General features: G+C 33.0%; 1 protein-coding gene across 1 annotated transcript in view; it reads left to right on the forward strand.

The window, feature by feature from the left end:
- Positions 1–2,362: 2,362 nt before the first annotated feature.
- Positions 2,363–14,240, forward strand: part of LOC137645558 (EH domain-binding protein 1-like) — an 89,193-nt gene continuing 77,315 nt past the window's right edge. Inside the window, exons 1-4 of the mRNA XM_068378360.1 lie at positions 2,363–2,469; positions 3,074–3,249; positions 7,858–8,101; positions 13,160–13,346. Coding sequence (XP_068234461.1) covers positions 3,177–3,249; positions 7,858–8,101; positions 13,160–13,346 — 504 coding nt within the window. The 5' untranslated portion in view covers positions 2,363–2,469; positions 3,074–3,176. The remainder of the gene's footprint in view (positions 2,470–3,073; positions 3,250–7,857; positions 8,102–13,159; positions 13,347–14,240) is intronic.

Consider the following 14,240-nt stretch of genomic DNA (forward strand, 5'->3'; position numbering starts at 1 on the left):
TCCACAAATTGCCGAACCATTGGGTTGTAGTTAGGAAGGGTTAAATCTGTGTATGTGCGTGTGTGTGCATATCTAAATATTTAGACATCCTTAATGACGGATCGTGTACACTAGTATACTGTATATATACATTTTCATTTGCTGTTACCATTTTAGTCAGTAACGACTCAAACGAAATAGTTACTCGTCTTAAAAGGTCAGGTTCGTTAACATGACGTTATCGTTGTGACGATAAAGAATCTCTTGTTGGTTTTAAAGGGTAGAAATATGCTTGTCAGTCTCAAGGAGTCTTCGTATATCGAAGTTGGTCGCGTCTGACTTCGTTTCTGTCGCAAATTACTTAAATGTGGGAAGATCGACCTATCTGAGAGAGAGAGAGAGAGAGAGAGAGAGAGAGAGGAGAGAGAGAGAGAGAGAGAGAGTATGTAGTGAGCTAAAAATCTTGGCTGAACCACATTCATACTAAAAAGTCATGAAAGAGAGAGAGAGAGAGAGAGAGAGAGAGAGAGAGAGAGAGAGAGAGAGAGAGAGATTCAAAAGCTTCATTAATATCTACAGTGTACAGTGTTAGGTATACTGACGACACTAACCCCACTAAGAGAGAGAGAGAGAGAGAGAGAGAGAGAGAGAGAGAGAGAGAGAGAGAGAGAGAGAGAGAGAGAGAGAGAGAGAGAGAGTAGAAGGTCAGCTAAAACTTGTATCTCGTAACAGACAAATGGACAGGTTTAGGGGCATCCAATTTCAACTTGAAATTACTTTCCCGTCTTTTAAAGAAGAATTGGCCTCTGTTGCGAAGTCGGTGATCAACAGCGCGTTTATTGTTAGACCCCATTCAAGCTACTTTTTAAGGAGGTTATGTTTTACCCCCCTGCGTATGTTTGTTTGTTTGTGAACAGCTTCCTGGCCACAATTTTAATCGTAGAGTTATGAAACCTCCATGGATAAACTGTTATGTAAAAAGCTGGAAATTATTATATTTTATAGAGTAATGTAACTTTCAGGGATTAACTGTTATGTAAATAGCTTGAAATGAATAAAGTTTGGAAGGTCAGGGTCAAAGGTCAAGGTTACGATCATGCAAAATATCCAATTCGCGTAATCAGCCATAAGTTTGGACATAGTCGTCACAAACTTAAAACTTGGTTCATATTAGAGTGTATGAAAATTCAAGCATATTAATACATGTTAAGGTCAAAGGTCAAGGTCACAGTCAAGCATAATGTCCAACTCACGTAATCAGCCATAAGTTTGGACAGGGTTGTCAGAGAGACTTCTAACTTGGTTCATATTTGTGTGTATGGAAATCCATACCAATTAATACATAGCAAGGTCAAAGGTCAAGGTCACAGTCAAGCAAAATGTCCAAGTCACGTAATCAGCCATAAGTTTGGACATAGTTTTCACAGAGACTTCAAACTTCTTTCATATTTAAGTGTATGAAAGTTCACGCCAATTATTACACGTTAAGGGCAAAGGTCAAGGTCGAACAAAAGGTCGAGAAATATGGTGCCGCAGTGGAGGTCTGCGCTCTATTGAGTGCCACTTTAGTTGGCTATGATTTTGGTTTTTTATTCTTTTTTCATCCTGTTCGTGTTTTTGTTTGTGAACAGTTAACTGGTTACAATTTTAATCGTAAAGCAATGTAACTTGCATGGATTAACTGTTATGAAAAAAGCTGGAAGAGATTAATTTTTGGAAGGTCAAGGTTACGGTCAACCATAATGTCTAATTCACCTAATCCGCCATAAGTTTGGACATGGTTGTCACAGAGACTTCTAACTTGGTTCATATTTGAGTGTATGAAAATCCATACCAATTAATGCATGGCAAGGTCAAAGGTCAAGGTCAGGCAAAAGGGTCGAGAAATAATTTGCCGCGGAGGAGGTCTGCGCTCTACTGACTACTGAGTGCCCCTCTAGTTTGTTATGATTTTTTTTTTTTTAATTTTCATCCTGTTTGTGTTTGTTTGTGAACAGCTTCCAGGTCACTATTTTAATCGTAGAATAATGTAACTTCATTATTAAGTCTGTTTAATTTCTTTGCAAATGATGATCACATCAATTATGGAACCACCAGCAAAAAGACAGAAATATTAGACTAGTTTTAAATTAAAAGTTATAATATTAGCCAAGGAATCGAACAGTTGTATGCTTACTAGAACGTTCGATGTAACAGAGATTTGATAACAAGGTAGGATACTTTGAATCATGATTTATTTTTAATTAGAAAATTAATATCATGCAAATCTTAAATTGATTATTATCGTAATTAACGCTACAAGTAAAATTGTCGAAAGGTTAGACAAAAAGAAAGATAAAAGTTGCTGAGAATGCAACCATAACATTATGTTTAGTTGTTTACAACTTTTTGTCCGGTGAACTCACATTAATAAAAGTTGATTTTATTGCCGATGTGGATTATTAACTCAAACAGGATACTCATCATTAACTTATGCTAATAATATATAAGGTAATTATGATTTTGTTACCTTTATCGGTTATCGTACCGAGGTCTAGGCTAGCCTACCAATTACTTAGAAATTCAACGCAAGAGCCCGTGTTTTGCAAAAGCATCAATGTGTAATTTTCCCTTCGGTTGCATGAGACAACTCCATATTTTCAGGGTTGAATTTTAGGATTTAAAGGTCGTCTTATGCTTGGAAATATATGTTACATATATATTATTTAGGTAAATATGATACTTTGATTAATAGCTAAATTTGATTTTTTTACCGTTATATACCGTTTCCCCAGTATGTTTACTCCACCCAAAAAAACGAGTTCCCACGGGGGGCCCCCCATTATCGGTGGATAGATATATATATATGTATATATATATATATATATATATATATATATATATATATATATATATATATATATATATATATATATTTATATATATATTTCTGAAAATATTAATTACCGACAGGAACGAGTGTCATTTTCGAAGAGAACGGACCTCTTTCTATAGAACAAATTGGTTTTTCCCTAGGTTACATTACCCTGTAATAAACTACTATATAACCATATTTTTCTGTATACACTTAATTTGTTCTTCCTCTCCTCCACAGAGATTACGACAGTTTATCCCCACAAGATGTTAAGGGTAACTGCAAGAAAGCCTTCGAAGCGGGCGAAAGGTTAGGCGTGACCCGTCTCATCGAGCCACAAGACATGGTCATTCTTACAGTGCCTGACAAATTAGCCGTTATGACGTATCTTTATCAGCTCAGAGCACATTTTACAGGTGGGTATTGTAAGCTTTTACATGGGTATGTCTGACGACATGCTCGTAACTGGCCTTGGAGACTGGAGTTGATAGAAATTAGTTTTTGTCATGTTAACCCTTTTACCCCCAGGCTTTTTGGAAATTTCCAACCCTTAACCCCCAAGGGGTTACTTTTTCCCAGCACATTTTGGTGTATATTTCTTTTAAATTGCTCTAACAGCCTTAATTTTTGTCTTAGAGAGGTCAGGTTGGTCTCATTCTCTTGGAAAATGTCTGAATTTTCTCAAAAAATTATCAAAAATATGAAAAAAATAATTTTTATAGCCTTTTTTTGCAAGGACGTACCGGTACGTCCATGGGGGTAAAGGGATGGCTTTTGTGAAACGTTCCAGTACGTCCTTTGGGGGTAAAAGGGTTAATACTAAAAAGATAATGTTTGTTAATGATGACCAAATATGGAGTTCGTGACAAATTCTTTTGTTATTGTTATTAGTGACAAGGTACATTTTGTTCATGACAACAAGATAACCAGAATAATCTTATTTCTATGAATCTCCCTTGATATTCATATTGCTTCTTTAATCAACGTTTACTCCAAAAATTAAAAAAAAATTTCCTATTTCCTTTCACCTCAAAAAATCAATATTGGGGGAATATGTTTAAATGATCAACTATCATGTTAACAGTTCTAGCAAGTTGGGGAAACCTAGGCTAGGTGATTGTAGCTGGATGGAGATGATATTGACTCACCGCCATCAGTAGACGACACAAATTTTGGTCCTTCCCAACCCACTGACAAATTTAAATCAATTCCTATAGTCATTTTGAATTAGGAATTGATTTAGATTTGTCAGTAGATTCCTATAGTCATTTTGAATTAGGAATGAAAATAAAATTCATTCTTATGAGGAGAATGAAGGTGGTTGGACTGTATCAAGGATGACCTTCGATCAAAGAGATTAACTAGTGATGAGGTGTGGGACAGAGGTAGATGGAGAAAGCTGACCAGAAACATCGACCCCACATAGAAGTGGGAAAAGATGTAGACAAAGAAGGAGATAGTCATTTTGAATTAATGGCATTTCATTAAGTAAGGGATCTGAATGTACACCTGAAAATCTTTACATGCTTTAGTTTCTTCTCCTGCTAAACCCTTACTTTCACAATTCTAGTCACTCGATAAGACTAAACTAGATTGTGAGGCAGAAGACCGAGCAAGTTGGTTTGATCCTACTATACCCTCCGCTCGCCAAAGTAAGAACTTCTCACCCCAACAGTAGTAATAAGTCTCATATTTCTTATGCTATAGACGACAGTATTCACTGTTCACTGGGAAGCTCGGCCACTCGCCTCTCATTATTTTATCCGGGCACTCGTGGTCCTTTAGATATACTGTACTTGGAGAGGTTGACTCTCAAGCGAGGTACGCTCATGTTATTGGAGTTAGGTGGAGCTACTAGTAGACCTGTGATTGAGGCTTGACATGACGAGAGTCACTTATTTGTGTTGTGTCTGTTAGGTTTACAGTATTAACTTCTAATCGCCATGCCTTCACTTTGTGTTGTAGTTGGATGCCCTAAAGATAGGCAAAAAGTCCATTAAATTGGGTATTCGATATTTTCGTATCCCAAAAGAACAAAATAAAAGTCTATATGCTTCCAAATTCACAGATAACTTTAACTGGAAGTCCTCTGATTTGTTCAGTTTGTTTTAAAGCAGAGAACCATGCCGATGATATTAACTGAACAAAATACAATCAAACAAGTAGAGGAAGTGGAAGAGATAAAGAAAACGATAAACCATTTGGAAAAGACAGCAAGAACTGAACCTAGTTAGTTTAGAAAAGAAAATGGCAAATACAAGGTACTGTATTTCGACCTATGCTAAGTTCAACACAGGCAAATGCTCTCTTAACTAGTAAACCTGTCGGTCAATGGACCTATGAATATATGTCGTCGGCTCTCACTCTCAGGAGCATGAGTATTATTACTATTCCTGTTATCAAACTGAGAGAGGATTGCTTTTGCCATAAAAAACATGCTGACCAAGCGAGTACAAAATCTAAAACATGAGCCACGTATTTTGCATTCTGTTTTGTCACTGATGAAAGCAAAACCATAAACAGCGACAGAAAAAGAAAAAACTGTCATAATTTCATTTGATGAAATGAATATATCTAGTAAGTGGAGTCATGACAAAGGGTTAGATGTTTTATATGAGTATGAGCCTCATGATATTTTCTGGTAATTATGTTGAGAGGCTTGGTGGGAAGCTGGAAACATTCCATTTGCTAACAATAAGATAATTCCAATGTGCATAAATACTGAATGCTATTATTATAAATGTTGAAAAAGCTGGCTTTTCCACTGTGGCAATTGTCCTTAATTTTAGGCCTAGTGATTTAGAAAAATAAATCCTATTTGCTAATAACAAAGTGTTCATATTTTCTGAAACTCCCATTTGATAAAGTTGATTGGAAATAATATTTAAAAAAAAAATTCTCTTATGGAAATATTTTATCTGATTCCTGTATCTGTGAAATGATAATGAAAACCATATCAGAGTATGCTTTAGTATATAAAATTTATAACACATATCAATGTAAGTGGCTTACAAAAACAGTGTGTAAAGTATTTTGTACAATTACTAAAAGATTCAGGTCCAAAGGGATTGTACTTTTTAGGAGAAAGAGGCTTACTAGTGAGTAACAATTGGCAGGAAACGGTCGATTTTATAGCAATAGTTAATAAGTGGTTTGATGTTATGAATACCTTTATGATGATATTAAAGCCTGCAATGTGGATGAGATCATGGTGAGGGGTAGATGGAGATGTTTTGGGCATGCTCTTTGCACTCCACAAGAGATTAGTTCACCAAACTTTCAACTGGGCCCCACAAGGCACTAGGAGAGTTTGAAGACCCAGGCCTACATGGCTGAGAACTATGGAGCGTAAAGTAGATGATGAATGGAGAAGTATTGATTTGAAAGCTCAAGAGAAAGACGACTGGCGAAATCTAACTGAGGCCTTTTGCGTCAATAGGCGTGGGAGGGGATGATGATGATGATGAATGCCATTGGGGTAAATTTGGATAGCCAGAAAAGTTCTTTACAGAAGGTCCTTAACTTGCAAACATTCAGAGATACAAACACCAATCCAATTGAAATAATAAATTTCTTTATTTTCTTTTCTCACTGTGCTATTTTTCCCTGTTAGAGCCCTTGGGCGTATAACATCTTGCTTTTCCAACTAGGGTTGTAGCTTAGCTAGTAATAATAATAATAATAGTAATAATGATAATAATAATAGTAATAATAATAATGATGATAATTGTATCAAAAGTTTGTATTCAGTACTGTAATAAGAGAGAGAAATGCTATAATAAACAACATATTTAATAAAGTCAACAATACAACATTTGCAATAACCTGTATTTATTTCATAAGAAATTGGACCATCTGTTGACTTTTGGAGCTGGGAATCGTAGTCATGAGAGTTATGCCTACCATAGGCTAAAATTTCAACAAAATTTACAAACAGCTTCTTGGAACCTATTAGTTTTTAAATTGAGGACAGTCTGTACTAAAATGATTGATGTTATGTTGGGAATGAGGATAAAGAACCCCAATTTTAATTGTATTTACAAATTCCAAAAAGTTGTGAGTTACCATTCAATGATTGGGCTACATAACATGATAAAAAGTCATGGCATTTCTTTTATTATGACACGGAGATTAAGTCAAAACTGTTCAATGCATCCAAAAAAAACTTTCAAAACAGTTCTTCTCCCAGAAGAGCTGCTTAAACATCTGGCAGTTATGGACCTGCAGTCCACAAAACAAACCAGGGACACTACCTCTATTACCTTGGTTTGTCCATGTATAAGTGTACATCTCTTACTGGACAAAAAAAATATTTCTACTGAACTCTCTTCATCCAGTTTGTTTTATAACTAGCAAATCCAGTATCCCTACCTAACAAAACGAAATGCAATATACTTGATTGTACTGAATACATAGTTCATAGGAGTATTGCCAGATACTCTGCAATATGGCAGCATTGCACTTAGGCAGAACTAGTATTTGCAGTCTGTAATATTGACGGAGAAGACCACAGGTTTGAAAAAATGTGTATTGTTATACTGAAAAGTGCCATGTGTCAGTGCATTAGTTTTCATGTTTTTTTTTTATGTAGTGAGTGTTTTTGTAGTGCAAAGTACTGTACTATATAATTTCACTGTGGTTACTGCTGTACTTGTCATTACCTTTTGTTTTTCATTGTCTTTTATCCCACTCCTTGTTTTTCTTCTTCTTCAAAAGTCAATTGGTTCTTTATAAGGGTGCTTTTAAAATTAATAGCATCTTATGATTGTTCCATGGGAACTTTCACTCACTACATTAAAAAATTAATAATGATGATGATAATAGTAATATTGATGATGATGGTAATACTGTACTGAAGTAATAATAATAATAATAATAATAATAATAATAATAATGACTATAATTATCAAATATAATAATAATAAAAATGAAAAGTAGGCAACAACCATTTGTTTTGATTTAGTAAAATTTAGTAATTAGATATAAACTCTTTTGCTCTTATAAAAAGCATCACATTTTGACAGGTCACGAGCTTGAAGTGGCGCAGATAGGCGACACTGCGGCAGAATCATCGTATACAGTAGGAAGACTAGACGCAAGCTCTGGGGAAGACGATATCCTCAACCTGAGATCCCACGACGACAATCGCAACTTGCAAAGATTATCCGCCCACCTGAGCACCCCCATAGATGTCAAAATCGATAATAGAATAATATCCGCAGAGCCAAGAATACGAAGGCCATCCGAATCTAGTCAAAGTTCGCAAAAGTGAGTGATCGTTGTTCTTGGATGTTCCAGCTAAATTTCACTTATAATTATTACACTATCATGATTTAATAAGGTACAGAATTTGACTTTTCCAGAGGAATTTTTTTCTTATTTCATAGGAAATTTGTGAATTCAAAAAGTTAAATGGTTTTAGAGGGATTTTATTTTGCATGAAAAAATCCTGTTAATGAAGTCACTCGATATGTTAGGTATTCAAATGATGTTACTTACATATACATACAAGCATTCTGTATACATGGTGTATATATATATATATATATATATATATATATATATATATATATATATATATTATATATATATATATATATATATAATATATATATACAGTATATATATATATATATATATATATATATATATATATATATATATATATATATATATATATATATATATATATATATATATATATATATATATACATATACATATACACACTGTATGTTTATATGAATATGCATGCAGTATTTATATTTGTTTTTGTATATACACATTTATATATAGAGTATATGTATTATATAGGAAAAGAAATATGGTGCATGAAATTTACAGATTATATATATATATGTGTATATATATATATATATATATATATATATATATATATATATATATATATATATATATATATATATATATATAATTTTATATATGTATATAAATATACACATATACATATATATACTGTATATATATATATATATATATGGTTCTAGGAATTCTTGCCGCATACATTTTCGCCGTAGGACTTTTTGTCACGGACTTTTTGCCGTAGGAAACTTTGTCACTAGGTATTTTTGCCGTAAGGAATTCTTGCCGCAAATTGCATATTACTTTTATAATTTAAAGGTATATGAAAGAGTTGACCTATAAAAAAAATAAGTATAGTGGCCTACATACATACATCTAATGCGATGGATGGTCTCTGATAATTAGCTCTTACTTATGAAGTTTTAAACAAGCAGTTTTAGCCCATACATACACCCCACTGGTCTTTGATAAATAGCTCGTGCTTCTAAAGTTTAAAACAATTTGTTTATAAACAAGAAGTATACATACCTATTTACATACATACATACACACATACATCTAATTAGCTCTTACTTAGTAAGTTTTAAACAAGCAGTTTTTAGCATACATACATACACTCTACTACATACATGAATGCCGTATAATTAATAAAATATATCTAAAGTATGAGTATAAAAGGGTATGAACATAATAGTGTATTATAAAACTGAAAGTTTATTTATTTAAAAAAAGTAATAAATTTAAGAGCAATTGAAGTTACAATAAATATTTAAATATTCGTCATTGTCAAAATAAAATCAACAACAAAGGTATTACAATATAGAAGGTTTATTTATTTAAAATTCAAAATATTAAAAAAAAAAAAAAAAAAAAAACTTTAATCAAGTTTAGAATGAGTGCAAATTCATTGCAATACTCCGTAAATAGTGTACTTTACGCTGAAAATCATATCTCGAAACAATGCTTTGTATTCGTACGTAAACATCCTTGTACTTTTTCTTCACCACGTTCAATATCAATTCTTATCTTTTTTGCTAGACTCTCTTCGTTTTTCAAAAGGTTAATTAATTGTCAAATATTTGGGTGGAATTTTGTAACAGAACTTTGCAAGGCATTATGAAACCCTTCTATACTATTATTGGTGTTTGGTAACTTATTTAAAGTCCGTTCATAAACATTCCACATATCCACAGGAATGCATACATAGATGTGTGTGTGTATGTACGTATGCAAGTAGGTATGTAACAACTTGTTTTAAACTTTAGAAGCACGAGCTATTTATCAAAGACCAGTGGAGTGTATGTATGGGCTAAAACTGCTTGTTTAAAACTTCATAAGTAAGAGCTAATTATCAGAGACCATCCATCGCATTAGATGTATGTTTGTAGGCCACTATACTTATTTTTTTTATAGGTCAACTCTTTCATATACCTTTAAATTATAAAAGTAATATGCATTTTGCGGCAAGAATTCCTTACGGCAAAAATTCCTAGTGGCAAAGATTCCTACGGCTAAAAGTCCGTGACAAAAAGTCCTACGGCGAAAATGTATGCGGCAAGAATTCCGGTCACCATATATATATATATATATATATATATATATATATATATATATATATATATATATATATATATATATATATATATATATTATATATATATATATACAGTATATATATGTATATGTGTATATTTATATATATATAAAAATATATATATATATATATATATATATATATATATATATATATATATATATATATATATATATATATATATATATATACATACATACATACATATATATATATATATATATATATATATATATATATATATATATATATATATATATATATATATATATATATATATATATATATATATATATATATATATATATATATATATATATAGACACACATAGGAAAAGAAATATGTTGGATGAAATATACTGACTATATACAGTATGTATATACAGTACAGTATACATGTATGTTCAAACATATATACTGTATATATATCCAGTACAATTCATCTCCCATATGTCTGTAACCTTTACTAGGGAGCCCACTACATAATGATACTCATCAGATTGTTGCAACTATTTATGGAGTGAAGTTGATACCCCCACACCTTTTCCAAAGGATGTTTAAGGGTTTTTTTTTTTGGCAATATCAACATTGCCTAGCTTCTCTGATTCAATGATTAGCGATGTACAAAATGCATTACAGGCATTGAGAGTAAATTATCTAAGTTGATATATTATAAATTGATATGAAGTACCAGAAGTTTTAATAGACTTTTTCTGTGTTGTAATATTCTCCACAGTCTTCATGGATTACCTAATAGTGAAATAGAAATTGAATACATTTTTAGATGGACTGAAATAGTATTCCAGATACATTCATATGTTTATTAGTAATCTAATGTTAATTCGACATGTACCATTGCCACCACACGCAAAGTATACATTTGATTCTAATTAAAACTATTTATTTTATATGTCAATGGGAGTTTTTATTTTATTACAAATCATTCACGGGATTTGAAATAAAAGGTAAATTATTAGCCATGGAAAAGCTTGTGCAAAAAATATGAAAAGCATTTATAAATTTATATGCAATAGATTGTTTTACAAAACAAAAACTCGTCCTTCCAAAGCTCGTTGCTGAAATGGGCTCTTTATATAAGGTAAGGGCCAAGTATTCATATTTTGTGATTAAGAATATTAACTTTCTCAATGTTTTTCCATATAGAATAAACTTATGATTGCTAGACAAAATGCATATTGGTATGTTTCTATTGCTAAAGATGGTGAAATGAGATTGGCAGGTAATTTGTCTAGTTAGGCATTTTTTTGTATAAATGATGAGAAGCCACAGCAGATAGGCATGTTAATAGATGGAGTGGTAGTGGCGCCTTACTTGATTTGTATAGTATCTTTAATAAATGTAGAATTTGAGAGTATGAGCTGCAATATAATTCATGTACCCACATATAATTCATGTTTATGTACAGTACCTAATGGTAGTACCTTGGTTTGCGAGTTTAATGTGTTCCAGGAGCGAGCTCGTTAACTAAAATGCTCGTATTGTAAAACAATTTTTCCCATAAGAAGTAGGCTAAAGGAAATTCAGGAGTCCATAAGTACACATACACTCATTTTTAATGGTTCAGAATGGAATAATTGAACAAATTATACCCCCTAAATTCAGAAATAAATAAAAATTAATAGTTTTGATAAAAAAAAAGAAATATTGACAAATTAACTCTACCTTTGAGGAGAGTTGTTGTTGGCATGAGGGAGACAAGAGTGGAGGAGGAGGAGGGGTGGGGGGGAGTTTACTGCTTGGAAGAAGAATCCCTGTAGGAGCATTTCTGTTAAAATATCTAGAGTTTTGTCTCTTGAATGATGTTCACTATCTCAAACCGAGTCTCTTAATTTACGCTTTATGGACACTTGGTCGTCATTTTTTACACTTACATTCAATTTTGGTAAGGAGCTTAGATAGAGATGACCTCTTTTAACTTTTATTTGAAATGCCTTGAAAATGGGGTTTAAATCGCATGAACATGGTGTGAACACTGTGTAGTGTATGGGCATCACGAGAGTGATTTCGTGCTACAGTAGTTTCATTTGTACTTGTCCACAAACTATGTGTATATGGAGGAAAACTGTTCTTGCAGACCAATACGGTGCTTGTAACTCGATTTGAATTTTTATGTTCGTTTACTAATTTGCTCGTATTCTGATTTACTCGTAAACCAAGGTACTACAGTACTGTATACTATTTTTGCAATATGATTGTGCGCTAGACTGTGTTATTCACATTTTAGTCACTAGTAGGAATGCATATGGCAAGTCCCCTACATAAGAACGAGATACGTGTCAATAGTTGATTCTCAAGTTGAAATTTTTTTAGTACAGCATAATTAAAGTACTATACTCTCTTTTGTTTCCAGTCACCTGATTTTACTAACACGCTTGAGCTGGCGTACTTATGTATCAAAAATTCATAGAGCTGTTTCACATAATAAGATACTTTTGAAAGTGTTAGTTAATGTATATTGTTTTACAGTTATTCAAAACCTTTTTAATATATTATGCAGAAGTTTTTATCTTGATCTACAGTTGAACGTTCTTATCTACGGGACTCATTTTACTTTGATATTGTTGAGAAATTTGTTTAGTGTGATTTGTTGTTATTGGGAGCATCAATTCCTGTGCTGAAGCCTAATTAGGGGTATTTATATCTTCACATTTTACCTTAGTTCATTTGATGAGATTGATGCATCTCCTTTTCTGTTATTATTTTGCCCTAATATAGTCTTCCAATGCCAGCAATGTTCTAATTTAGTTTGATTGTAAAATATTCCCTTAATGTGCTTTTAAAATAATCTAATTGTTGCCTACAGTACAGTATAACTGTACTGTATATAGTATTTGTAATTTGATTAAGTTTTAATTTCCATCTGCTCTTACTTTGCCATATACTTGCAGGTCAAGCAAAAGAAAAAGCGGTGAATTTGGCTCCGAAAAGGAAGTTAATGTTGCCACAACTCCCTCGGCCAAGGAGCGTATTTTAGCATCTTCAAAGTCGTTAACGTCGGAAATATTCAAAATTGGCAATAAAGTGCTTTCTCCAACTAGAGAAAAACTTGCCAAAACTGAAAATAGAAATTCCACAGTAAGTTTTTTCTTGATTTGTAAGTGGGGTATTATTTTGTTGGCATTCCAGGGTTATACGTGTTTAAAGAGTTAAAGGTCACTCATGAATGGCAGAAGCAAGGGTCAGCGATAATGCCCTAGCAGGACAAAGCCCTAGACTGACCATGTATCCATATGATCAGTGCCCAAGCCCCTCTCCACCCAAGTTAGGACTAGGGAGAGCCAGGCAATAGCTGCTGATAACTAAGCTGGTAGTCCTATAGGCTCTCCCAAATCACTGTCCTTAGCTCACAAGGGTGGTGAGGTTGAAGACACTACAAGAATCTATCATGCTTGAGCGGGACTCAAACTCCAGTCCAGTAGATTGCCAGGCAGGGACGTTTTCAATAGGTTACCGGTAGGCATCGTTAACATTCGTTATAGGGAAACTCAAATTGCATAGGAAAAGATGCTCTGAAAAATGGACATTTCTTCATTTGTGATTTTAAGAAGTGTCTGATTATCATAAGAGTCTTCTTTTCCTTAAAACCATCACACAGTGTGATTTGGGTTTTATAACAATAATTTCATCCAAGAACATAGGGCAGGTAAGGTTTCAAAGATTACTGGTATTAAATTTCTTTGATTTATTGTATTGGTCAATCAGGAGGTATCACTGAAAAAAAAAATGTTTTTGTGATAATTTTTTTTGAGAGGGCTGCATAGAGTACCATTGCGCTAATATGATGACTTCATTAGGACATTGAATCGATAGTTTGATAAGTTTGTGTACAATCAATCAAACTAGCCTCCTGGCTAGAACAGTGGTAATGAGTTCGCCTAGCATTTGCATGGCAGCAGATCGATCCCTGCCCTGGACAGTAAGTTTAAGCTGTTTACTGGGGAAGCCACTACTGTGGTTGGGCACCACATT

This window comes from Palaemon carinicauda, chromosome 8 (assembly GCF_036898095.1).
Source record: "Palaemon carinicauda isolate YSFRI2023 chromosome 8, ASM3689809v2, whole genome shotgun sequence".
Lineage (NCBI taxonomy): Eukaryota > Metazoa > Arthropoda > Malacostraca > Decapoda > Palaemonidae > Palaemon > Palaemon carinicauda.